Below are 24756 nucleotides of genomic sequence, written 5' to 3'. Positions count from 1 at the left end.
GTATGGTTAAAATCCCCAAAGAGAAGTGTGAAGGCATCTGGATGTGCTGTCTGTTGTATACTGACGGCCTGGGACAGTTCATTTAGGGCTACATTCCTGTCACTGTGTCGGGGTTCAAAGGCCGACATCAACACGAAAAGGAAGACAGGAGACGAGTCACGTCTGTTCAGCTCGTGAGGAGAGTCAGTTGGAGCACCGCCGTAGTAGTCTCCTGACAGCTCTGAGCTCCCTTCGATAGCATGAGCTTTTATTTGTAATGGGTGTCGTTACATTTGCGCAAGCAAGATAATAGTTAACGGGTAGACGCATGTTGGGTGTCGCTTCTCACGGGATAATCATGTTTTTAGTACAGCCAGCACTTTTCACAGGATTGTTTGCATCAGAGGACGTGGGTACAGGTTGCATTGTAGAAGTACAACAGGATAAGGTTACAGCTTGTATAGCTAGCAAAACAGAATATGGTTCTCACACATGATAATATAATACAGACAGTCTTGCTACATAAGGTAAATTACTCTAACACACCGTTACTACTTTTAAATTGGTTTATTCTCTTTATTGGTTTATTCTCCCTTCCAAAAGGGAGATACAGCTGCTGTAACTGACACAGAGTTTCACATGATTTGATGTGCTTTTTGCTGTTTTATAGATATGTAAAAGAAATGTGTAAATGTATGGTCAAACTCATGCCAATTAATATATATATATAAATATGTACAGTACATGAAAACGTGTCAGGGGTACTATGTGATAGAAGACTATCGGCCAGAATAAAAGGAAAGGTGTACAAGACAGTGGTGAAGCCAGCGATGCTGTATGGACTAGAAACTGTTACAATGACCAAAAGACAGGAGGCAGAATGAGAGGTTGCAGAGATGAAGATGTTGACGTTCTCTTTGGGAATGACCAGGATGGATAGGATCAGGAATGAGTCTATCAGAGGAACAGCACATGTTATATGTTTTGGAGAGAAGGTCAGAGAAGCCAGACTGAGATGGTTCGGTCATGTACAGAGGAGGAATAGTGAATATATTGGTAGACGGATGCTGGAATTGGAGCTGCCAGGCAAGAGGTCTCGACGAAGACCAAAGAGAAGATTTGTGGACGTAGTGAGAGATGATATGAAGGTAGTTGGTGTGAGCGAGGAGGATACAGAGAATAGGGTTAGATGGAGAAAGTTGACTCACTGTGGCGACCCCTGAAGGGAAAAGCCGGAAGAAGAAGAAGAAGAAGAAGAAGAAGAAGAAGAAGAAGAAGAAGAAGAAGAAGAAGAAGAAGAAGAAGAAGAAGAAGAAGTAGAAGATCTATCTACACAACTGGGATTGACTCCAGCCACCATCTACCCAGATCCCCCACCTCTGTGTGATGTTAACTGCAAAAAAACTTTTAATGCTGTCAGTTTTATTGTTGTTCCCTCAACATAACAGGCCTGTATTCTAGTAGAAGTAGCATATTTAGTGTCACATTACCATTTTCACCATGTGACAGCGTGATGAGACAGTTGTATAAAAATACCTGTTTCATCATTTTCATTTCCATTAGTTTCCATTAAGTGGTTGCTATCTTTTGTGGACATGACAATGTACTGACTAGCTCCTTTCCTCTAATGCTCCTCATTCTTATTGACAAATCTTCACAGTGGAAATGATTGTGATGATGATGGATGATAGGAAGGAAGAAGCAATATTAGTGCCATTTGTCATCCTCCTACTGGATGTAAATATGAAAATCAATACAAATCCTCTGACCTCTTCTGCAGCAATTTCCATGATATTTATTTTTCTGTCACGCCTCATTCTGAAGGATCGATTACTGGTTAATCTAATTGAAAGAACACATCTGTGTGTGTGTGTGTGTGTGTGTGTGTGTGTGTGTGTGTGTGTGTGTGCATGACAATTACACTAAAAGTGAAGTAATGACTGGCTAGAAATCAAGATCATAAACACTGAAATAAGCTGTTAAATTCCCCCATTATTGTGAAAGGCTGAAATAATCACGTCACCTTGAGGGTTCAGGTTTGTGGGCATGGCTGCAGTTACAAATGTTTTTATTATATTTTGTTATGATAAATGTTCGTTTCTGAAATAGTTATCTCATGGTATGGTGGAGATAACATTTATTCATGCAGTTGTTTATTTGCCGTTCCTCAGTTCAGCATGTTAGTATGCATTTTAGAATGCTACACTCTGCTGTTGCTGTTGAATGGATTTAGTCTCATGTGACCAAATCATTTCAATTTTCTTCTCATGACTCCTTTTCATACAAAGAACAAGGTAAAAGAAGGCCCACCCCCCTGCTTACTATGTATAACAAAAGATCCTGGCAGTCAGAAGTGAAGAAGTAAGAGTTGACAAATCTTTAAGAAACAAAATGTACGTTACTAAGTCAAACTTAACCCTAGAACACTAATGTTAAAATAAGTAACACCATCACTGACGTTGGGTAGATTTTACCCAATATATCCTGGATAAAATACAGTTTTCATCAATTTATAGATGGGCCGATGGGAGGAGGGAAACAAACATACAATTAATAACATCAGTGAGCAGCCAGAAGCTACCCAAGGACTCATAAAACTCAGATAATGTGACAACACAATGAAAATCACATGACAAGAATTGTGTGGGTGAAAATCACCCGACGTTAGTGTTCTAGGGTTAAACATGTGTCATGACCTGGATGACTTAGCATCTTCATAAAAACTATGCAGATGATTGGAATGGTTTCCGGCAATTATTGTGAATCAAAAATTAATTTAAGGCATTCAGATAATTGATGATGTAAATATGCCAATTGCAAAGGCTAGTTTCTGCCTGGAAAAATACTTAATGACAAAATTGTAAACTTGTGGCTGCCCTGGGATTTTTCACATTAATAATGGAGTTTGACTTCAGAATTTTGCCGCATACATTAATTTCTACCATACTTGAACTCAATCAATGTTGTTTTGAAAAAAGAAAAGGCCATGCATCAGACGATGGTAGTTCGGGAAGTGGAATTCGTGCTTTTATTTGAGGTCAAATTTACTGCATCAATTGACTATGAACATGACTCATTCAAAATGAAGCCACGTGAGTTCTGACTAAAATGTTGGATGGCTCACATAACCCCTGTCTGGAAGGCCATAGAATTGATTAAAACATTTTAGAAATGGTTTTTAAACCTCAATTTTATGAGGCTGGTCCTCAATACAGGTGATAATATAATATGATATTATAGGATGCATTATACCCTAATAAAACTTCGATGATCACATAGGAGAGGAGTTAAAGAAAGACAAACCATTTTAGTCATGATGCAGCACAAAGATTTAAGCAGCTATCTGATGCTTTGGGGAAAAACAAATGATCGAAGTTTTTAACTCTAAAAAAAACAAACACTTCTATATACTGAAGATCTGTATATTTTAAAACGTCTTTTAGCTTGACATATCAATTCTATTTTTTTTATATGAATTGTGTAGCGATATACAATTGTGTGGCTTCACATGAAATGCTTGGTAGAGTAAAAAAAAACAAAGTAAAAGAAAAAATGCAACACCAAAACACCAGTGAAAGGAAACAGGACAATACAGGAACATCTCAGGAATATCTTTAAAAGTTCAATATTTTTTGTCACTCATTCAAGAAAGTGAAACCCACATATTGAATAGATAACAGACTGAAAATGTAAAGCTTTTATTTCTTGAAATTTTGATAGTTTTGGCTGACTGATAATGAAAACAAATTTTAAGTGTCCCATATTACACAAGATCAATGAAAAACAGAAATGTCAGGCTTCTGAAAAGTGTTTTCATGTCTGTGCACTCATACTTGGTTGAGCCTCCTTTTGCATGAATTATTGCATCAATATGACTGGGCACGGAGGCAGTCAGACTGTGGCTCTGCTCATACAGTATGTAAGCCTATTGATATCAGCCTTCAGGTAAACTTCCTCCTCACACCCCATACTTTCTCCATAGGGTTCATGTTGGAGTTTTTGTCAGCCACTCAAACATAGTAACACCGTGATTATTGAACCAGTGTGGGCAGGTGTTTCTGGAAAAAATAAATCATCTCCATAAAACTAGTCAGCAGTGGACTTCAGAAAAAGCAGTGGACCAGCACATGGCATGGCTGCATAAATTATCACTGACAGTGGAAACTTTACACTGGACTTCGAGCAACATTGATTCACATTATTCTAATTTCTAAGTCAGACACTGAATTTTGCTCTTAATTTAGCAGTAATCTAAATTCCAAGAAATCAAGGGTTGAAATATGTGTAATTAATTTTTTTCATTTCACTTTTTATTCAACAAAAAGCTCAGTTTTAATGTATTTGGCGACAAATAATATTTTATCCGAGAAAAACCTCTTGGATTGTCAGATTGGCTATAACAGCACCATCTGCAAAAGCCCTGAAACTGACAAATCATCCAGAGATCTAAATACAACAAAGATTATTAGCCATCGATCAGCACTGAAACCAAGGCCAGTTATAAACAATAGAAATAAAACTTAAACAAAGCAACATCTTAATTTTTGGTCCTCATCCTTGTCTGCTGTTAATTGGCTTTGCATGCTAATTTATAATTGATGCTATTTTACCTCTGGCTTAGATATAGATAGGTATACTTCCATCTTTGCCCTCCTCTCCCTGTATGACCTCAGTTAGTTTGTTGTCTTTCCCCTTTTGACTGTCACTCCTTTAACCTTGTTTCTTCCAAAGGAACTGGAGAGTGAATTAATGATACTTCCACTTCCAGATTCTTATCCAATGGCAGTCCATTTGCGGACTCATCATAAGTGACTGTGGTTTAATGGCGGCATCCAAAGATGACATTAGAAGACAGGCAGTTGTTATCTGATTAGTGTGAAATGTTATCTCCTGGATGTGGTTTGTGGTGAGATTTTGGATGTAGAGGTTGATATATGAGACAGATACAGAGGCTTTTATACTAAACCACTTTGGTTCGAATCTGATATGATGGCTGGAATGCAGTTTAAAACAAGAAATGTTTATCTTGTAGTTGCTCGGTTTCACTTCTTGTGTGAAGGAATATCTTCTTCTTCTTCTTCTTCTTCTTCTTCTTCTTCTTCTTCTTCTTCTTCTTCTTCTTCTTCTTCTTCTTCTTCTTCTTCTTCTTTCGGCTTTTCCCTTCAGGGGTCGCCACAGCGAATCAACTTCCTCCATCTAACCCTATATATCTATATATCTAACCCTATATCTTCCCCCATTATCATTATTTATGCAGTCTTTCTCATGCTAGTATAATAAAGCGATGAAATGAGCCTAACCAAAAACATGGTGGTTTTGAAAAGGCATCCAAGGAAAATAAGCATGATTAATTTTATTCAGTCTAATCTACTCATTGGAGCAGTACGGATTTTCTGATTTTTTCCAAATACATATTTAAGTTTTAGATAGGCTACGTCACCAAATTGACAGTTTCAAATCACTACATTTGAATGCAGAATTGTTACTTTTACAAAAATAACTTCTGTCACAATGTCCTCCATCCATCGTCTGCTGCTTATCCTACACTCTGGTTTGCGGGGGATTCTGGAGTCTATCCAAGCTGTCATCAAGCGAGAGGCGGAGTACACCCTGGACCGGTCGCCAGTCAATCGCAGAGTCGCATGCAGAAATAAACAATCATTCACTTACTCAATCGGGGCAATTGTCCCAATTTTTTCCAATTAACCCCCAGCATGTTTTTGGATTGGGAGGAAACCGGAGAACCCTGATGAAACCCACACAGACAGGGGGTCCAGGGTCCTTCGTGCTGTGAGGCCGAAGTTCTCACCACTGTGCCACCATGCCGTCCTTACCTCACGGAGAAGCAAATTAAATAATGAATAAAATGGATGATGTGAGTTGTTAAGACATGATATTGCTAAGAACAACAACATTTTTTTTACTTCTATTGTATTGCTAAATCTGCCATCTTCTACAGCACAAGGATTCAAGTTAAGTATCCTTCTTTTATAATTTAATTCTTTACAGGCACATAGCTTTATCAAATAGGTTGACTGGAGAATACTGGGTGAATAGAAAGTAGGAGGAGTCCATATCATATGGAAGGAGAGAGAGAGAGAGAGAGAGAGAGAGAGAGAGAGAGAGAGAGAGAGAGAGAGAGCAACAGCTGTTCATTTGTCTGTTTTCTAAAACAGTTCAATCTCGAAGCTCTAACGTAACAGAAGAAAGGGCGTACGTTCAAAAAATTTGGTTAGGTCTATTATTGCATCACTAAAGAAACATATCTGGATCCGGCACTCAGTTATTTATAATTTTAATTTTCATATTTTTTTTCTCAAGCAAAATTACACCGAAGATCGAAACGTCATTTTTGAAATATGCATCTTCAATAGGCTTGAATAAGATTTTTTTTTTAAATTTTTATGACACACTTGCATACACATACCAGAAGTTGAGCCAATTTCTTATCCTTGCACAGTGCTGCAATGTGGTCTTGCATAACTGACTTTTTCACATATGAAACCACCAAGTCAGTGGTGGTGAAGAGCTGGACTATTGGCATCATCAATCGTGTTGTCCAACTTCTCATCATCACTTATTTTGTTGGGTGAGTACGTTCCATTTTATTTCTCACTTAAATTACATTAACAAATGGCCAGAATACAAGAATTTTATTTACTGGTCCTGAAGGTATTGATCATTACATTTTTCTGGCTCTGCTTTATTTTATATAATTGTATATATTTATATTTTATATATTTTATTATAAGATTTTGAAATGGCAACAGGGAAAACAGACAACAGAAACGTTGACATACTGGATTTTTATATGACTGTGTGTGTGTGTGGGTTGAGCCAAGAGCAGCGCTTTGAATGAAGAGTCATGATTTCATGCAATTTTCAGGGAAATCTTATTTTTTATTTTGTCTTATCTCACATTGTTGCTGAACTGAAAAATGTGTGGTCTTACCCTTATTTTTGAATGGAGGTCCTGCACCTTTCCTTTTCCATGAAAAGCTCTGTTTCTTTGGTGTAAAAGTCCTCCTTATTTTTATTTTATTTTTCATTAATTCATTATCTACCACTTCTGAAGATTGGGTGAGAGGCAGGGTACACCCTGGACCGGTCGCCAGTCGATCTTAGAGGCACATCTAACTGCAATCATTGCTCTCACTGACATTCATATTGTGAGTAACAATAACATCCTAACGAGACAAACACTTGTCAGGATTCACAAATGCTGGACTCACAATGCAGAATTAAGATTTTTATTTGAACAAAGGAAAACAGGAAATCAACACAGGGCAGATCAATATTCCCTCTAATTTTTCACATGTCTGGGCATACAGATAACCTCCCTGAGCACACTGAGGACCACTGTGAGCAACATTAGATGTGCACGCTGTGACCACACACCACTTACACAGTCTCATTCTGCACTATCTCAATGATTGCGTTCAATTTGATGGCAAATAAAATATTGTCAATGAGAACTTTAATTTGCTCAGAGTCAGACTTTTTTTGTTTGACAGCTCGTTCTTTTACTCCCGGTCGTTTGCGCTCTCCCGCAATAATGTACCGATCCCTTTTCCCATCTCGAGTCTTCATATAATTCCAACGGCATTCATATTACTTTTCTGCTGAATGTGTCGCTTGACAGCTTCCATTTAGTTAATTTTTTTTCATCAGAAAACTCGCTAACTACTTCTCACTCAAATGAGAAAAAATATCACCCAGTTTCACCACTTGTTCCTCTATTTGCACGTACTGCGACAGCCATTCCAACTTAAAAGAACTGCATTTCCTTTTTACTTTGGTTTGGTGAGTGGACGTATCACATTCACTACCCGCTCGTTTCGCGATGATAAGGGGTTAGCATGTTAGTGTTAGCGTCACTTAACTCCGCCACACTTTATTATTACATGGCGTGTATGGGCAGAGCACGTGCGCAAGTACTGTCAATTCCGTGATTGGTTGCATAGCGTAATTGCATCATATTGTTTGATTGGCGGGACACCTGTCTCACTGAGTTACACAGCAAAATGATACCGAAAAACATGTTATATATCTAATTCATTTACTGTATGCTCACTGCGCTGGATGGGTTTCCTTGTGTGCTGAGTGTGCGAGCTCTGTGCAATTGCGCAGTTGCGCAGCTTAGAGGGAACATTGGGGGAGATACACAAGGAGATAAGATATTGTAAATGATACAAAAATAAAAGCAGAGGGCGGCTGTAACCCCCAAGAAGGGGAACTAACAAAGCGCTGGCGATCTTATTAAACACTTGGCAGATATCAATGGAGGGAGAGCAGTGAGACGACGCATGACGGTATTACCCCCTCTAAGGGCCAGTGCTAGAGGGCCCCCCAAAAAAGCTGCACCAGAGGGAAACAAAGAAGAACAAATAACTTATGAGTGAAAACTGAATTTGGGCACAGGGAGAAAATAATTTTGGCGCAGGTATGAGCTGAACTTTTGAAACCGGGATACGCCACAAATCCAGCTCAAGCAGGTGTCCTGAAAATGGTGGGACATTTATATATGAAAAAAAGACATGCAATTATTAGATTTCCAAAAGGTAAATAAATAAGATACATCGTGCTGTAGGCCAGCCCTGATAATTAATGACAATATTATTATATTACAGCATTTTGTGTTGTGCAAAGGGTCAGCTTAACTCATTGGTCTTTTTTATGCACAAGGTACAAGTTTTAGAAGGCCATCTGAGAAGAACAGGCTAAATCTTGAAGTTCTGGTCGTTTCTTTTAATGTTTCCATTTTTGAAAATATGGATCACATAAATAGGAGAGGAGCGCTAAAAACTGTACATACCTAATAGTTTATAATCAAATTGTGTGTATTTCAGGTGGGTATTTCTTCATGAGAAGGCCTATCAGGTGAAAGACACAGCTGTTGAATCGTCAGTGATGACAAAGGTCAAAGGTTATGGATACTATAATGACAAAGTCATGGATGTTGCAGACTATGTCACTCCAACACAGGTATGGACAAATAAGAGAAGATCTGTTGAATAGAGATTGTCCGTTTGTTGTCGCACCACAGGCAAAATGGTGTTATGGTTGAAAAACGGCCAGACCCAAAACATCAAAAGGAAGAACCATTAAACAGCAACATAACATTATGCAACTGAAAGTATACCAAAAATAAAATGAATAAATAAATAAAAGGTCCTGAAAGTACAATATGATCATGTGATGCACATACTATATGACTTACTACCTGACAAATTCACACCCCAAGTCTGTACGTGTGTGTCTATGTTTTAATCCTATATATGCTTTTGAACAGATGTGCGCTTGACCATTTTGTTCAGTAAGGTTAAACACTGCTTTTTTAACTAGTCCAGTAAGCCTATTGAGAAGCGCCTTCTAAGGGTAGACGGATGGATGATCAATGAATTGATTGATAATGACCAGCATTATGACACAGTGATGTTTTTTTTGCTGTAAATGTATTTTGCAGGGTGCTTCTGTCTTCTGCATCATCACCAAAATGATAATGTCTGAGAATCAGGTCCAAGGATACTGTCCTGAGGTCAGCTATACTCAATATATTAGTGTCGATGAGATCCTCCTCTTGCTGTTTTTATTTATATACTGTATTGATGTTCCAGCTAAAGCATACATCTCAAAAGCTCAATTTTGGCCCATATATAGTACTGTATAGCATGAATGTTTGATCAAAAATAAGTTGACCGTATTGGTTGGTTTATAATTTTTTTTGGCCTATTACTTCTTCTGAACCAATTCTGGTTCATTCACAGGTCATCTGGTCTGCTGCCAGATGACTTTGGCAGCACAACGTAGCTCAGACATGGTTCAGAACTGCCTATCCTTGAATAACTATTTCTAAAGGGATAATTAATTGTGTGTTTCCCTGTTAACCAGAGTGATAAATCATATAGTTGTAACAAAGACAGTGACTGCACGAGATTCTTCAACAAGACAGGTCAAAATGGTGAGGTTTGTAACCATATCCCTTAAGAACCTCAACTTTTCATGATAAAATGTAATGACTGTTTATGTTAGAACTATTGTGAAGCTGAATCTCAAAGTAAAATATATATATTTTATTTTTGCCTCCTTAGGAATTTTTACAGGAAGATGTGTTCCTTTCAACAGCACTTACCAAAGCTGTGAGATCAAAGGATGGTGTCCTGCTGAGATAGACACTGTCAAGGTGTAAGTACCATGTTCTGATTTAATATCAACAGGGATTTCGACACTTCATTAAGATGAGGATGAGAAGTGTGGTCCAGAACTGATCTGTGATTTAGCACCATATAGATACAATACATATATATACAATATATACAATATATAGACAATATATCTATATACAATTTGACTGAACAGATTTCAAACAGTATTATTAATCTATTCATACCCATATTATTTAAACAAGGTAATATAGACCAGTGGTCCCCAACCCCCGGGCCCCCGGTCGGTGGATCAATTGGTACCGGGTCGCGGAAGAAATAATGAATTATTTCCGTTTTATTTATTATCTGAGTCTGAACGATCTTTTATTTTGAAAGATTCTCTCATTTATATCTTGGTCACTTGAGATGAATTTAACCCAGCTAGCAAAATGACTAAGAAACAAATGTCTATGGAAAGGTTTTTGCGAAGGGGAAAAGGCACAGTGAAGAGAACAGCCTATGACTTCCAAGAAAAAGAACGCTTTCAACAGACAATACCAGGAGTCCTGTTTGAAATATGGATTTATCGCGACAGGTGATTCCCATGCACCAAGCCCGCTCTGCATAATATGCAGCGACTGGGTCTCTAATGAGGCAATGAAGCCTTCAAAATTGCTTCGCCACTTAGAGACCGGCTACAGCAACGTCAGGTATTCACACCCTGGGATTGCATAGTCACAGAGAGGACAAGTGTATTAGCGAGGAGAAGTGCACTAGGGAGCTGCGAAAAGAAATTAGTTGTGTTTGTTTAATATCGGTATTGTCAACCCACAATGGCTGCAGGAGGAGAAGAAATCGATTTAGTTGCTAATGTATTGTTAAAGCCATTTTCTAGATGGAGTTCTGCAGAAAAGCTGGACATCGTAAGGAAAGGTTAGCGAACCTGTCACAACCAGGAAAGGATTTGTCCGACATTTTTCAAGCCATGAACTACAACTGGTAGCCCTGGCTCACAGGCTCCGAGGTACACTGCAAATTGTATTGCTGGGAGTGCTTAGAGACGAAGCGCACAGATAATCTGTGTGACAGGATAATAGAACTCTGTTTGAGGAAAGGAAGGAGGATAGATTTTGTCTACAAATGATCAGAATTTTGGTGAGTAAAATGCTGCTATTTCCCTTAATAATACTGAAAGTTTATAAGGTTATTATTGGTGTTTTTTATGTTTTGCAGCTGTTTGCTACAAAGGCATTTATTGTGGCTTCTGTCCATTTTTGTGACCCCCGCCAGGGACCGGACTTTGTCTCGGTGTGCTCAGATTTCATTCAGGGAAAAAACGTCATAATGGTCAGGAACTGATCAAGCAAGAATGGTGTATTCAAAATAAGGAAATACACTTACGAGATATCCTGGGCCAGAGATATCCCGAGGTACAATGAATGTCACCCCGAGAGGATGGTTCACCCTCTCTGCACACCCGCTGAGACGCGTCCAGCGGATGTGCAGGTGAGGAGGTTCTGGCCCCGAGCCAGGGAGGCGCGGTCATTTTATACCATCGCCGAAATGGTTGGGTTTATTTCTTAATAAGAACTTGCTTTACACACTCTTGGAATTGTGGCCCTTGGGGTGCCGGGCTGCGTCCCGGACAAAGCCGCGAGGTGCATGATCGATAACGCGCAGGGGGTGTCAGTGGAAGAGTCCAGAGTTGGGCGAATATTAACACTAAACGAGTTATCTATCTGCGATGCACCCCTCATTATACTGCATTTCTGCATAATAAAAATTTTTTTATAGCCATAAAGTAATTATTGGGGGGTGGATTGATTCGGAGCACCACTGAAGGCCTTGGTGTAAAATGCACGGCCCGCCACTGCTACCTTTCCACCTGGTTTCCTGGACACACAGTATATCCACTTTCCTTCTCTGCATCATGTTGACCAAATCTCTACCTTTTCCTGTCACAGTCACAAAATTCAAAGTCCCTACTCTCAGTTCCAGACTCTTGCCTTTCCTCTTCTCTCTCTGCCTCCGAACATGCCTTCCTCCTCTCCTTCTTTGACCTGCAGTAGCCCAGTTTCCATTGGTTCCCTGTAGGTCATTGCGACCAATGGCCAGATCTGATATGATCTGGATATTATGTTTGAATCGCATGTATGGTTTTGGCAAAAGTTTTACTTCGGATGCCCTTCTTGACACAACCCTCTGCATTTTTTTAGGCTTTGGACCGGCTCAGGGAGACACTGGCCCATGCCGCCCTGAGGCTGCATTAATATTTTATAGCCAGTATTTTGGGGTAATAATTGCATCTCCACTTGTAGACCCATGATTCTAGTCATTATTTATTGGGGGCAGTGTGGCTCAGGAGGTAGAGCAATCGTCTTTGTAACCAAATAGTCCTGGTTTTTGATTCCTGGCTTCTCCTCGTCTTTCAAAGTGTTGTTGAGCAAGAAACTGGTTCCCTGGCGCTGGTCGACTGCAGCCTATTGGTCACGATTCATCTATGATGGGTTAATTGCAGAGAATGAATTTCCCCATGGGGATTAATACAGGATCAATTAAAATATTTTTTTTTTGTGTGTGTGTTGCACCAAAAACATATTGTAGTGAAGTTGACATGATTCTGTTGATGCACTGATGACACGGAAAATTACAAGTTGGGCTGGCCTTAAACAGTTGCTTAACTTCAAAAGCAAAGGAATTTTGATTAAGTGTGACTTAACAATCTATGTGTTTTTCTTTACTATCTTCCTTTTGTGCCTACAGGATACCAATGATGGAAGTGGAGAATTTCACCGTTTTCATCAAAAATAGCATCCGCTTTCCAACTTTCAACTACACTAAGTATGGCAATGATCATTTGCATCACAGTAATTATTTCAGTAGACAGTAACTCTGACAAAATGGTGATATGTCTGTGCATGCAGAGGGAACTTCCTACCTTCCATCACAAAGAGTTACATTGAAACCTGCAATTTTGACATGGTCACCCACATCTATTGCCCCATCTTCAGAGTGGGAGACGTGGTTCTCTATGCTCAGCAGAACTTCACCATACTAGCAGACAAGGTAATATGAAATATTGCTAACTTTTTCCTTGATCACAAAACATTTAAACAAGTTCTCTGTGCATAACTCGTAACAATCAAAACACAAGCATGATAACGATCATGCCTTGTTCCTAATTTCACATTACATACCTTAAAACCATATATTTCTTTCCTTTTAACATAACGGATATTTTTTTAATTCTTTTCACAACTTTACATAATCCCTAAAGCATTAACCTCTGCAATAAAAAAACACAAATGCCTGAGATTGTCCCAAACTATTTTAAAATGTATTGGTGTGTTTTGAGCAAAAATTTAAAAAACAATCCTATAGTTTGATATTATGCCTTGCTAAAGGAATGTGCACCACCAACAAAGATGAACCATGACAGTGGGTTTGCGGATAGAAAGACATGTAATGTATGTCTATGGAGAATTGATCATCTCTGATACTCTTTTCCATATTTACTTTTATTTTGTTATTTAGCTTTCCAACTATCAGTCAAAATGTCATTTGACTCATCGGTAAAGAAAACCAGTGGTGTTAATATACATAGGCATAGGAAGAGTTGCATGTGATAGTTGACTCCTGAATTGTAACATTAGGCCTTTTTTTTATTTTATTCAATGGTGATTACTATCACTAGTGACAGAATCCTATGTATGCCAAGTAAGTTCTTCCTGCAGCTTTATCACTTGCCCAGGTAAAAACCAGATCTGATTTGTTTTTATGCCTTTATAAGTTATTTTCCAACTGAATAGTCAATCTTTTTTTTTCAATCGATTTCAAAGCATTTCAAAGTAAAACATGTTTTTGATACAGTCAAATTTTGTGTCTTTGTCCCCTAAATGAAACTCCATGTTATTATAATGTTTTTGTAGAAATTCAAATGAAACCTGACTAGGAAAAATATATAATTTATATACATTTATAAACAAATTCGACACATCCAGAAATTGAGTAAGAGCAATCTCCTTGCACTGTTTCATGTTTGCTAACCGTTTGAAGACACACACATACACTCAAAGACTCATCTATACACATCTTCTACCAGGGAGGAGTGATAGGAATAAAAATCGGGTGGACGTGTGACCTGGACAAATCAGATGACCAGTGTAAACCATCTTACTCATTCACCCGTCTGGATGCCATGTCACAGAAGAGCAATGTCTCACCAGGTTATAATTTCAGGTACTTAAATTCAATGATTCCGATGATGTCCATGGCTTCATTTTTAAGTGTCATTTTGGTAAGGTTTTTGTACTGTGAAATGTTGATATAGTAGTAATGGTGATATAATAGTACATGAAATAGCAATCAAATAATATTTGCACATGGAGTGACAGCAATTTGAGTATGACTGGGTTTTAACAAATAGATGAGAGTAGATCAAACTTTATTGTCATTATACATGTAATGATACGGTAACAAAATGCAGGTAGCATCTAATCAGAAGTGCAAAAGGCAGAAGTGCATCTGTACAGAATGTGCAGTATTTACAGACTAATGCAGCATTAAAGAATAAATGCAATTTTCCTTTTCTTTTTCTCTTATTTTTACAGCCAGTGCAAGTAGAGGTGGAAAATATATGAGCAGAATATGTACAACTAGTGCAAGTGTTGTGGATAATTGTTGTGTGCAGGTTATGTACAAATAGGTAGTGATTAGTATGATTAACAAATTGCAATATATGGATGGAACTATAATTATACAGGTGCCTTATACAGTAACTCTACAGAATGGATAATATAGAGATATCTTATGAACAATTATACAGAATATACAGAATTTTACAGAATATACAAGTATAAATAGGAAAACCAGATGAGCAGCTGCCAGATGATATTGAAGAGAATATGTTAAAACCAGAAAAATTATCTGTTTAAAATTAAGGATTTGTGCATGTTCTGAGCATAAAAACAATTTCTGATCAGACTGGCAAGTTTATAATTTGAGCAGTTAGAGCATTTTTCTTACCCTCTGCTTTTGTCAAAGGTGCAGGTATTCTCATTTTCTTTTAAATATTTGCAGAGTCCTTTTTTTCTGTCAATTTTGACCAAATTGAGTGCATTTTGATCATGATTTTTTCGCTGATTAAATCAATGCAGTGAAATAATATTCAAATTGTTCAAAAAAATTGTCCATCACATATAAACTTCTTTATAATGTAACGTAATGTCTTACCATTGTACTCATGGCATATTGACTTTGATTTTTGAAAGTCTTAATAGAATTTGCTGAGAATTAATGTTATCTGATTTTTACATATTATTTTATGGTTAAATAAAAGTGACCTCTGTGTATTTGTACCCATGTCCTCAAGTGTTACTGATCTTATCTGTGGATGACAGAGTAGCTCTTTTAGACAAAATCAGTTTGTTGGTGGATTCTCACAAAATAATCTTTAAAGTGAGTAATGTTGTACAATCCTGTTTCATTCCTACGACATCCAATGAATCACATCTTTAGCTGTTATAAATCAAAGTGTTTTTATTCATGGTTTATTCATGGTAGATGATCCCAGCATGAGACACACTTATCTACTGTATCTACTCTTTTGACCTTTTTATAAACTCTCTTTAACAAAATCTTCACTGTATATATTTTCTTTTTTTTTTTGTTTTATTTAAGGTTTGCAAGATATTATAAAATGGAAAATGGAACTGACTATCGAACCCTAGTCAAAGCCTTTGCCATTCGTTTTGATGTACTTGTCAATGGGAATGTAAGTACATAACACTTTCTAATCCAGTTTTAGTTGACATTTAGATCAAATAAAAGCCAATATATCTGAGTATGTCAATGCTTGTATATTATGTTTTGAAACTATTAGTCTGAAAAATGTCTTCTTAGCATCACTAGATGTTTAGCAGAAATGTTTATGCTTTCGATTAGCAATATTAATTGATTAATTATTAACATCAGACCACAATATGCCAATTTGCAACATAGACTTGTTTATCCTGCCTTGCGCTTCTGTGATCAAACAAATGGGATTAAATTAGCCTTGAGATACCTGGGAAACTGATACCTGTGTTTCTAGGCAGGGAAGTTCAACATGATCCCCACACTCATCAACATGGTGGCAGCCTTTACTTCAGTGGGAGTGGTGAGTGTTAATAGCATGATAACATGACCTTTTCAAAGGCCTGGTTTTTGTCTGAATAATTTAAAATACCTCATAGGTATTAACAATACTTGAAATGCTCTTGTAAAAAACCTGAGTTTTACATTATTTGTGTTTGTTGATCAAAATTATTGTCACACCAACCGTTTAACAGCTACTCAACAACCTTTTTGTTACTTAACAAAAGCAAGTATACACAGAATATTGCCGTTTCCTTTCCTCCTTTTTGGTGACTGAGGGAAGCAGAATTCAGGGCTATTCTTCAGTTCGACCAACATTTATTATGAACAGATTTTTACCCTTGAACTGTACCAAACTGCCTAAAGGCCAATTTTACTTGTAATATGTGTCAAATACACTAAACAATACCACATAATTTTCATCATTCAGTTATGCAAACCACCTAAGACCTGTACATATCTCAGGTAAGTACCTAAAAATACAATTTGAAAGCAATGAGTGAGTGTAATAAAATAGGCAACGTCAGATCTTGTCTTTTGCACCACTGAGTATCTCACTAACAACCTTGATAAAATGCAGGGAACTGTGCTATGTGACATTATCCTGCTGAACTTCCTGAAAGGAGCAGAGCAATACAAGGCCAAGAAATTTGAAGAGGTAAACTCTATTAATATGTTAAGACAAATTATGTGGACCTTTTCTATTCATTTTATATTGTGGTTACTTAGTAAGAATTGCATGTTGAGCTTTAAAAAGGGCCAGAGTTACACCTTTGGAATCTAATAGTATCTCAGTTCATTTAAGTCCTGTTTGCCCTTATATTATGAATCTAATACAAAATCTGATTGACAGTTTTTTGTTCTCAGTAACATTTCCATTGATGGATGCTGGAAGTTGTATTATTGGTGGTGGGCAACTAATGTACAGTGTACACAGCAAAAGTTCAAATTCGGCTTATTATAGTGTCGTAAGTCCAACATGTGGCATGATTGGGATACTATCCAGATTTTTCCAAAACTGAATCAGTAAAGCAGGCACGGTTGATATTCACTACAAATTCTTATATTGTAACAGGTAAAGGATGAACTTCTGTCAAGCCTGCTTTATTTTGAGTCTACCGAAATGTCATTCAATCTGATTTATTAAATGTAGTTTAATCTAGGTCATTTATTGTTTCATCTACATGCCACTTGCAACCACATCTTCAATTTGATTGTTATTACCATTGCGGCTGTCCCTGTGAATATGTTAATCTGTTATTATCCAATAAGTAGTTCAATAATTGTATCCATATTCAATTTCATGATATCCAACCCTTTTTTCTGAGACATACAGCATTGGGAACTCCAATCTGAACAGTAGAAAGCTATTGTGTGATATATGGATTATCTGGTGGTTTTCCTCAACCATAGTACCGTCTGTTATGTATGTGGTTTAACATATAAAGGCGATTCCAAATCTCTTGCTATAAACCTGCTCCCACAACATAAATTTTGTGAATTATTGAGAGAGTGATAAGTGTGACAACAGAGGTTAAAGAGCCAGTCTCATGGTCTCTCATATATACATAGGTGTCTGATGATGCACTGGACCATGAGAGCAGCCTGTACCGCTCCCAACTCTCACTGCGGCACAACCGGTCAATCATGAAGTCCAATGATTCAGGTGCTTTTTCTATTGAACGATACAGTTAATACATGGAAGCAGCAGAATTGATGTGTGTCATGTCAAATGCTTTGACTGTTTTCAAGGCTTTTAATGTACACACACACACGCACACACACATACACACGCACACATACACACACACAGACACTTAAATATACACACATATATATGCATACACACAAAAAACATCTGCAACACTGCAGATTTTGAAAACACAAAGAATGTATAGGGAACAAGAACTTGTCAGAGAACAAGTGACAATATAGTTATGAAAAAAAGGAAAAATAATGGCTGCATGGTAAGACAAATTTTTATGTTTTGAAAAAAATGAGTAATTAATAATAAATGCACTGATATGAAATCAGTGAGATTCAAGGCTCAAAAACTCTCAAATTAATTAGCACTGTAGTTTTGATGATATTCAAGGATTATCAGCCTTTAATACATTATGCCATGTTGTTAAGTGTACAGTATATATAAATTGTGTATGACTTGTTTATTGTGTTTATAGTTGAAGATGGACCAGCCATCACAGTCACAAACATACAACTATTTGTTGGCTATTTAAAATTCATATTAACCATTCCAACTTTACTGGGGTATCCCCCAAAAAACATTATTTCTTCTCACTTGAAAATTTAAAATTCCAAAATATTCTACACAATTCCTATATAGACACAAGAGCCTCGAAAATATAATCAAGTCTTGATGTTTAGTCAATTACAATAGAGCACATTTACACTGTGGTGACTTGTCTGAGTCATGTCAATCACTCAGCAATAACCATCCTTAATACCTGGAAAACTGTATTGCTACTGCTACATAAGTTATGCATGAGAAAAGAGGAACCCACAGACTTCAGTTTTTCAAGAAATTCTGTATAGTTCATACTATTGTTTATTGCAAATATTTTTTTGTTTTGTTTTGTTTGGTATTATGGAATTTAGGTGCCATTCCCCATTTTAGATTCAGATTGAAATTATTAGAATTCCCCACTAATAATTTATGAAGCAGAAGTAAGGAAGGTTGTCTGCATGGACCTCCATCTATTATCTACTGCTTATCCTGCACTCAAGGTTACGAGGATGCTGGAGCCTATCTCAGCTATCACATCTTTCATTGGTCCAGAGGCACCGTACACCCTGGACCAGTTGATCGCAGGGCCAGAGAAAAACAGGCATTCACTCTCATTGGCAATTTTTTCATCCATCCATCCATTATGTACCGCTTATCCTACAGTCAGGGTCACAGGGATGCTGGTGTCTATCCCAGCTGTCATTGGGATGAAAGGTGGGGTATATGCTGGACCGGTCGCCAGCGGATCTTAGGCCAACAAATGGAGAAAAATAGCCATTCACACTCTCTTTCACACATCTGGGCAATTTTTCGAATTTATTCCAATTAACCTTCTGGATGTTTTTGGACTATGGGAGGAAACCAGAGAACCTGGAGGAAGTCCATGCAGACACAGGGAGAACATGCAAACTCCACACTAACAAACCCCCTGCAGGAATTGAACCAGAGTCCTTCACTAGATGTAAGAGTAATGGAGCTGAATTGTGGTTTGATGTGATTCAAGGATAAAGCCACAGCAGTGATGGCAGCCCAAACGCAGGGATCATGCAAATAGCTACAGAACATCTCAATTAATGATCTAATTTATTCTCCACAAAAAAATTAACTACAATACCAAACGTAAGTACTCGGTCAGATTTGATGTTAAGTCTCCCCTCTATCAGACTGGTTTATTGTCACTGTGATCTTGCATCACTGCTGTAATTATGACAAGTATATATATTAATTTTATTACGAGACCAAAATGGTGTTGCTGCTATCTGGAATAATTTGTCTGACTTTGCTATTTGAAAATGTTGAGCTTGCAAAATGGTTAAAAATACATTTTTATTCATTTGTATTTTTATTGTAGAAGTTTTAGATGCTGTGAATCATTTCTACAGTTTCAAATGCGATCTTTCTTCTTTCAGATTTTTAGTAATTTTTTTTTCATGTGTATTTTTTACTTTAGAGATTTCAGAGGCTAGTAACAGCTTATTCACTTTGAAATGTAATTGTTCTTCCACATTTTTGTTACCAATTTTCACGTGTAACCATTTTTCCTTTCCTCAGTGAAAAGTATCATTATTATGTTTTCACATATTGTTCTGTAAAAAAGGTTGATGTTCGATCATCAGTTTACAGTTGATTTAATTCCAAACAAGCATTTCTCTGAATCCTTTCAGAGGGAAATTACTTTGTGTCATGAATTTGTGCTAAAACATGTCCTTTTCATAGATATCTTCTACATATGGTGGTGAATTAGTCTGTCCTCTGTCATGTTAATGGTACATATTAGAGTTTTTATGTCATTTAAATGTGATTCTCCTTTATCATGTTTATTTTTATGAATAGCACTCATGTTAATTGTGTTCTGTAATTGTATGACTTTGCTTATATGATACCGTATACAATGTTAAATAAAATTCGACTAAACAAGAAAGCTAATCTTCACGACCAGTTTGTATTTCATTAGTCAGAGGCCAAAGGATCATAATTAAATATTTTTCTTCATACACAACATTTACCAACATCAAATTTCTCTGACACTGGGAATGAAAAGAAAATTATATGAATGCTGTCATTCCATGATTGCAATTTTTGGATGATGTTGTGGTTTGGCTCACAGCTGCTGACATACGGCTGCCGCCCATTATGGCAACACACGATGACTCAAAAGCAATAGTCTCTGTCCCACTGGTTGCCAGGTTGTTCCTACGCATCCCTACTCATGCCCTCTGTCTCACGCGTCACCTCGCCCTTCCCGCGGACTTTCCTGAGTTCTGTCGGGTCTGCATCTCTTAGTCTCTTTTCTCCTGCCTGTCGGAGTATGGCAGTTCCTTTTCCCGACCGAGCCCCCTCCTTAAGCTTCGAGTCATGAGTGCCAGCGTTTTCTCCACCTGGCCTTCCAGTTTCCTCTGGGGCAGTGCCCTTCTGCTTGACCTTCCAGCCCTGGCCTGAGTACTCCTCGAGTTTTGTTTTGATTGCTGGTGCTTCCCTGCCGGGCCTCCTGGTGGATGCCTGCACCAGTGTTCTCCGGTGCCGACACCATACCGAATAAACAAATCGTTATCCTGGCTCATACAAGCAGCGCAAAAGACAGGCTGTTCACCTGCTGCCAGAACCATGGCACTGGAGAAACACGGGTGGGTCCTGTGTTGCGTGTGGTTCTGCGAAGCAGACTGTAACAGTCTGATATGCCTCTTGTGTTACATCAAGTGTCTCAAACTTAATTTACCTGGGGGCTGCTGGAGGCAGAATCTCGGTGGGGCTGGGCCACATTAGGTTTTCCACAAGAAAAGTTTTGTTAAGAAACTCAATTCTTCTCAAATCTATTTTGATTTTTTTACACAAAATAAGATGAAAAAACAAATAAACAAACTGAGAATTAATAAGGAAGTGCATACATAAATGTATCAATAATAATAATAATAATAATAATAATCAGATTTCTCTAGTCAGTGACTATGTGTTTTTTTTAATTAATTATTTTATTTTATTTTATTTTATTTATTTATTTATTTGTTTGTTTGTTTGTTTATTTATTTTTTATGTGTCTTCTATATCTGCTGTATTCAGATTCAAATGTCTACGCAATGTTGAGACTCATGGAGAACGTCTAAATGCATGGAGACCATAATTTCCGCTTCTTTTCCTGGTAACCGCAGCATGGTAGTCGGCAGATAAAAACCCGGTAGAAGTTGCTTGTTTTTACTCCTTTATGCTGTTATTGATTTAATTTGTTTTGACTTCTTTTACATCATATAGAAATGTAATGTTCATTGTTTGAGGCAATGCAAGAGAATGCAAATGGTGCGATGCAATTAAAAAAAACAATGACCCACAAATAGGGGTGCAACCCTAGAATTGGTCCGGGTTACAGGGGACTGTTATTGCCGATGGACGGGTGTCGCTATGTGACTGCAGACTACATTAGGCTACATTGAGTTTCTTACTTGTCCTTTATCCCACCACGTACGCATCACTTTGATTAATTTTGTCAGAGAGAGACCTCATATTAAGTCTCTACGTGCTATTGACCTGTGTGTATAAATATATATGTATGTATGTATGTATGTATATATATATATATATATATATATATATATATATATATATATATGTATATATATATGTGTGTGTGTGTGTGTGTGTGTGTGTGTGTGTGTGTGTGTGTGTGTGTGTGTGTGTGTGTGTGTGTATATATATATATATATATATATACACATATATATATATGGGACGAATGCCCACATTTGGCCAATAGAAATGAGGCAGCCAGCCAGGCTGAGGGCCATTTTGAGAAATGTTTCTCTGCTTGCCGTGATTGGTAGGTTCGTTCAGCTCTGCACACAACACTGTAAAGTGCTATACATATTAAACTCGGGGCGGGGGCCACAAACAATTGTTGGCCCACCGGATGCATGTTTGAGTCTCCTGTGTTAGATTGATCTCTCTAGATTTAGCTCTCTGGACCGACAACCGTCGGCCATGCCAGTAGCTGGCCCGTCTCCATGCAGCCTTTATGCGGCCAAGGCTACGCTCATTGCTCTGGTCATTCTGGAGATGTGCTTTATAAATGTTCTCAAAACTTGGGGTTGCAGATAATGCTTAGGGGTCACCCAAGCTGAAGTCTGGGTGCCGGGATGTCACATGGAGCTGCCAACACTTGAGTCATTGTATCCCCTTGGAGATGGCTTGGGTAGCCCAATACCGTGGACCTGATTCGCATCAACTGCAACTAGGAAAGAGCCCTCACAACCCTCGCTCCGGATCAATCGATGTAGAAGGCTTGCAAAAGGTAGTAAAGTCCTTGACGAACCGCTGGTAGCAGGAAGCCAGGCTCAAGAGGATCACAGCTCACTGACATTGTGAGGGATAAGGCAAGTCCCTTACAGCCACTATCTTTGCCAGGTCAGTCATCACCCCTGCTGTACTTACAACGTGACACAGGAAAGGATGTTTTTCATCAGAACAGATGACACTTCTTTACATTACATTACATTACATTACAGCCGTTTAGCAGATGCTTTTATCCAAAGTGACTTACAAAAAAAAAAAAAACGTCTTAAGATGGAAAAGAAGACTAGTTTACCAAATAGAAAGGAAGATACCACTCTGGTAGTACAGTGTATTCTGGAAAGCTGCAGCATGGATGAGGAGGTTATCCAAGTAGATTACACAGCAGTTCCATGGAATACCTGTCAGGACTCTGTTGTGTAGTGAATGGAGCCGAATTAGTTATTAGTAATAACTAACCATTTATCAATGATGATTATTAGTTGTTCAAAATTATCAAAATTATTGAAATATCATTAATTCAATAATCATATTAACATTTGTTTGGTGCAGAACCAGCAAAGCTGGAAAAAAATAACTAAAAGGTATTTGTCAAAAAATGTCAACATTTAACAATATTTATATTACATCATATTACAGGCATTTGGCAGACGCTTTGGTCCAAGTGACTTACAAAAAGTGCAATCCCGTCACCGAAGATCCAAAGTACCAGTAGTTGGAAGTCAGAAGTGACCACTCAACCAATTAACCATCTCAGAACCATATTCATACATACATTAATTTCGTTGTTTTTTTTTTTTTTTTCGTTTTTTTCTCGGTGGGTTTGGGGGCTAAGTGCGATCAGTAGGGTAGTGCTTCGTGAAAAGGTATGTTTTCAGCTCACGGCAAAAGATGAGCAGCGACCCCTCTGTTCTGGCCTTTTTCGGGGGTTCGTTCCACCACTGAGAAGCCAAGGAGCCAAAAGAGCCGAGACCGGTTCAATCGGCAGCCAGGGGCTCTGAGTGATGGGGTGGACAGTCGTGGAGAAGTGGCTTGACCATATCCTGAAGATAAGACTGCCGGGTAAGCGAGCACCAGGGTCTTGAACTTGATGAGGGGGGCTACCGGGAGCCAGTGTAGGGACATAAGAAGGGGAGTTGTGTGGGAGAATTTGGGATGGTAGAACACCAAGCAGGCTGCCGCTTTCTGAATAAGCTCCAGTGTCAGGGTTCACAGCTGATCCCCGTTGTAATCTGCGCCAGCTGCAGCAGATGCCGCTAATCGAGATCCCTATAAAGGGCAGCGGCACTCTCTGCCTGGCACCGGGGGATTGTGGTCTTCATGGACTACTGTGGGACCCTGCCACCACCCTCACCAACCCGGACCTCACCCCTGCTATGACCGGACCCCAGGTGTGACCTCCTTTCCCTTCCCGAGTCACGGCCGGGCCCAGACGGCCGGCGTGACCTCTGTTCCCTTCCCGAGTCACGGCCGGCGTGACCTCTGTTCCCTTCCCGAGTCACGGCCGGCGTGACCTCTGTTCCCTTCCCGAGTCACGGCCGGCGTGACCTCTGTTCCCTTCCCGAGTCACGGCCGGCGTGACCTCTGTTCCCTTCCCGAGTCACGGCCGGCGTGACCTCTGTTCCCTTCCCGAGTCACGGCCGGGCCCAGACGGCCGGCGTGACCTCTGTTCCCTCCCGCAACCCGTACTGTTGAGGCCCAGCCTCTGCCGTCCGGTCTGCAACTCGTCTCGTCCGGTCTGCAACTCGTCTCGTCCGGTCTGCAACTCGTCTCGTCCGGTCTGCAACTCGTCTCGTCCGGTCTGCAACTCGTCTCGTCCGGTCTGCAACTCGTCCGGTCCGGTCTGCAACCCGTCCGGTCCGGTCTGCAACCCGTCCCGTTCGCATCCAGTTCTGCAACTTCAACCGAATAAAAGCGCTTTCCACCCATCTCTGTCCCGAAGTGTGGTTCCCTGCTCGAGTCCGCCCCAGCACA

The 24756-nt window shown here is 38.8% G+C and overlaps 1 protein-coding gene across 1 annotated transcript; it reads left to right on the top strand.

Moving 5' to 3' along the window:
- The first annotated feature begins 6181 nt into the window (after positions 1 to 6181).
- LOC147216995 (P2X purinoceptor 3-like) lies at positions 6182 to 20376 on the top strand. The gene is made up of 12 exons (XM_086176989.1): positions 6182 to 6568; positions 8829 to 8964; positions 9446 to 9517; positions 9871 to 9940; positions 10071 to 10164; positions 12888 to 12965; positions 13049 to 13190; positions 14227 to 14363; positions 15804 to 15897; positions 16216 to 16281; positions 16840 to 16917; positions 17832 to 20376. The coding sequence occupies exons 1-12, from the start codon at positions 6447 to 6449 to the stop codon at positions 17952 to 17954; spliced, it is 1212 nt and encodes a 403-aa protein (XP_086033115.1). The 5' UTR covers positions 6182 to 6446; the 3' UTR covers positions 17955 to 20376.
- The last annotated feature ends 4380 nt before the right edge of the window (positions 20377 to 24756 follow it).

Source organism: Fistularia commersonii, chromosome 29, assembly GCF_037954325.1.
Source record: "Fistularia commersonii isolate RoL2024-O1a breed Wild chromosome 29, RoL_Fcom_v1.0, whole genome shotgun sequence".
In the NCBI taxonomy this organism is placed as follows: Eukaryota; Metazoa; Chordata; class Actinopteri; order Syngnathiformes; family Fistulariidae; genus Fistularia; species Fistularia commersonii.
This window is presented reverse-complemented; position numbering and strand designations above follow the sequence as displayed.

Bases quoted from the DNA above. Each gene is read 5' to 3' on its own strand.
- LOC147216995 (XM_086176989.1), top strand. From the start codon at position 6,447: ATGTGGTCTTGCATAACTGACTTTTTCACATATGAAACCACCAAGTCA. The intron at 13,191-14,226 runs GTAATATGAAAT...ATCTTCTACCAG, and splicing joins TCACCATACTAGCAGACAAG to GGAGGAGTGATAGGAATAAA. The intron at 16,282-16,839 runs GTGAGTGTTAAT...GATAAAATGCAG, and splicing joins CCTTTACTTCAGTGGGAGTG to GGAACTGTGCTATGTGACAT.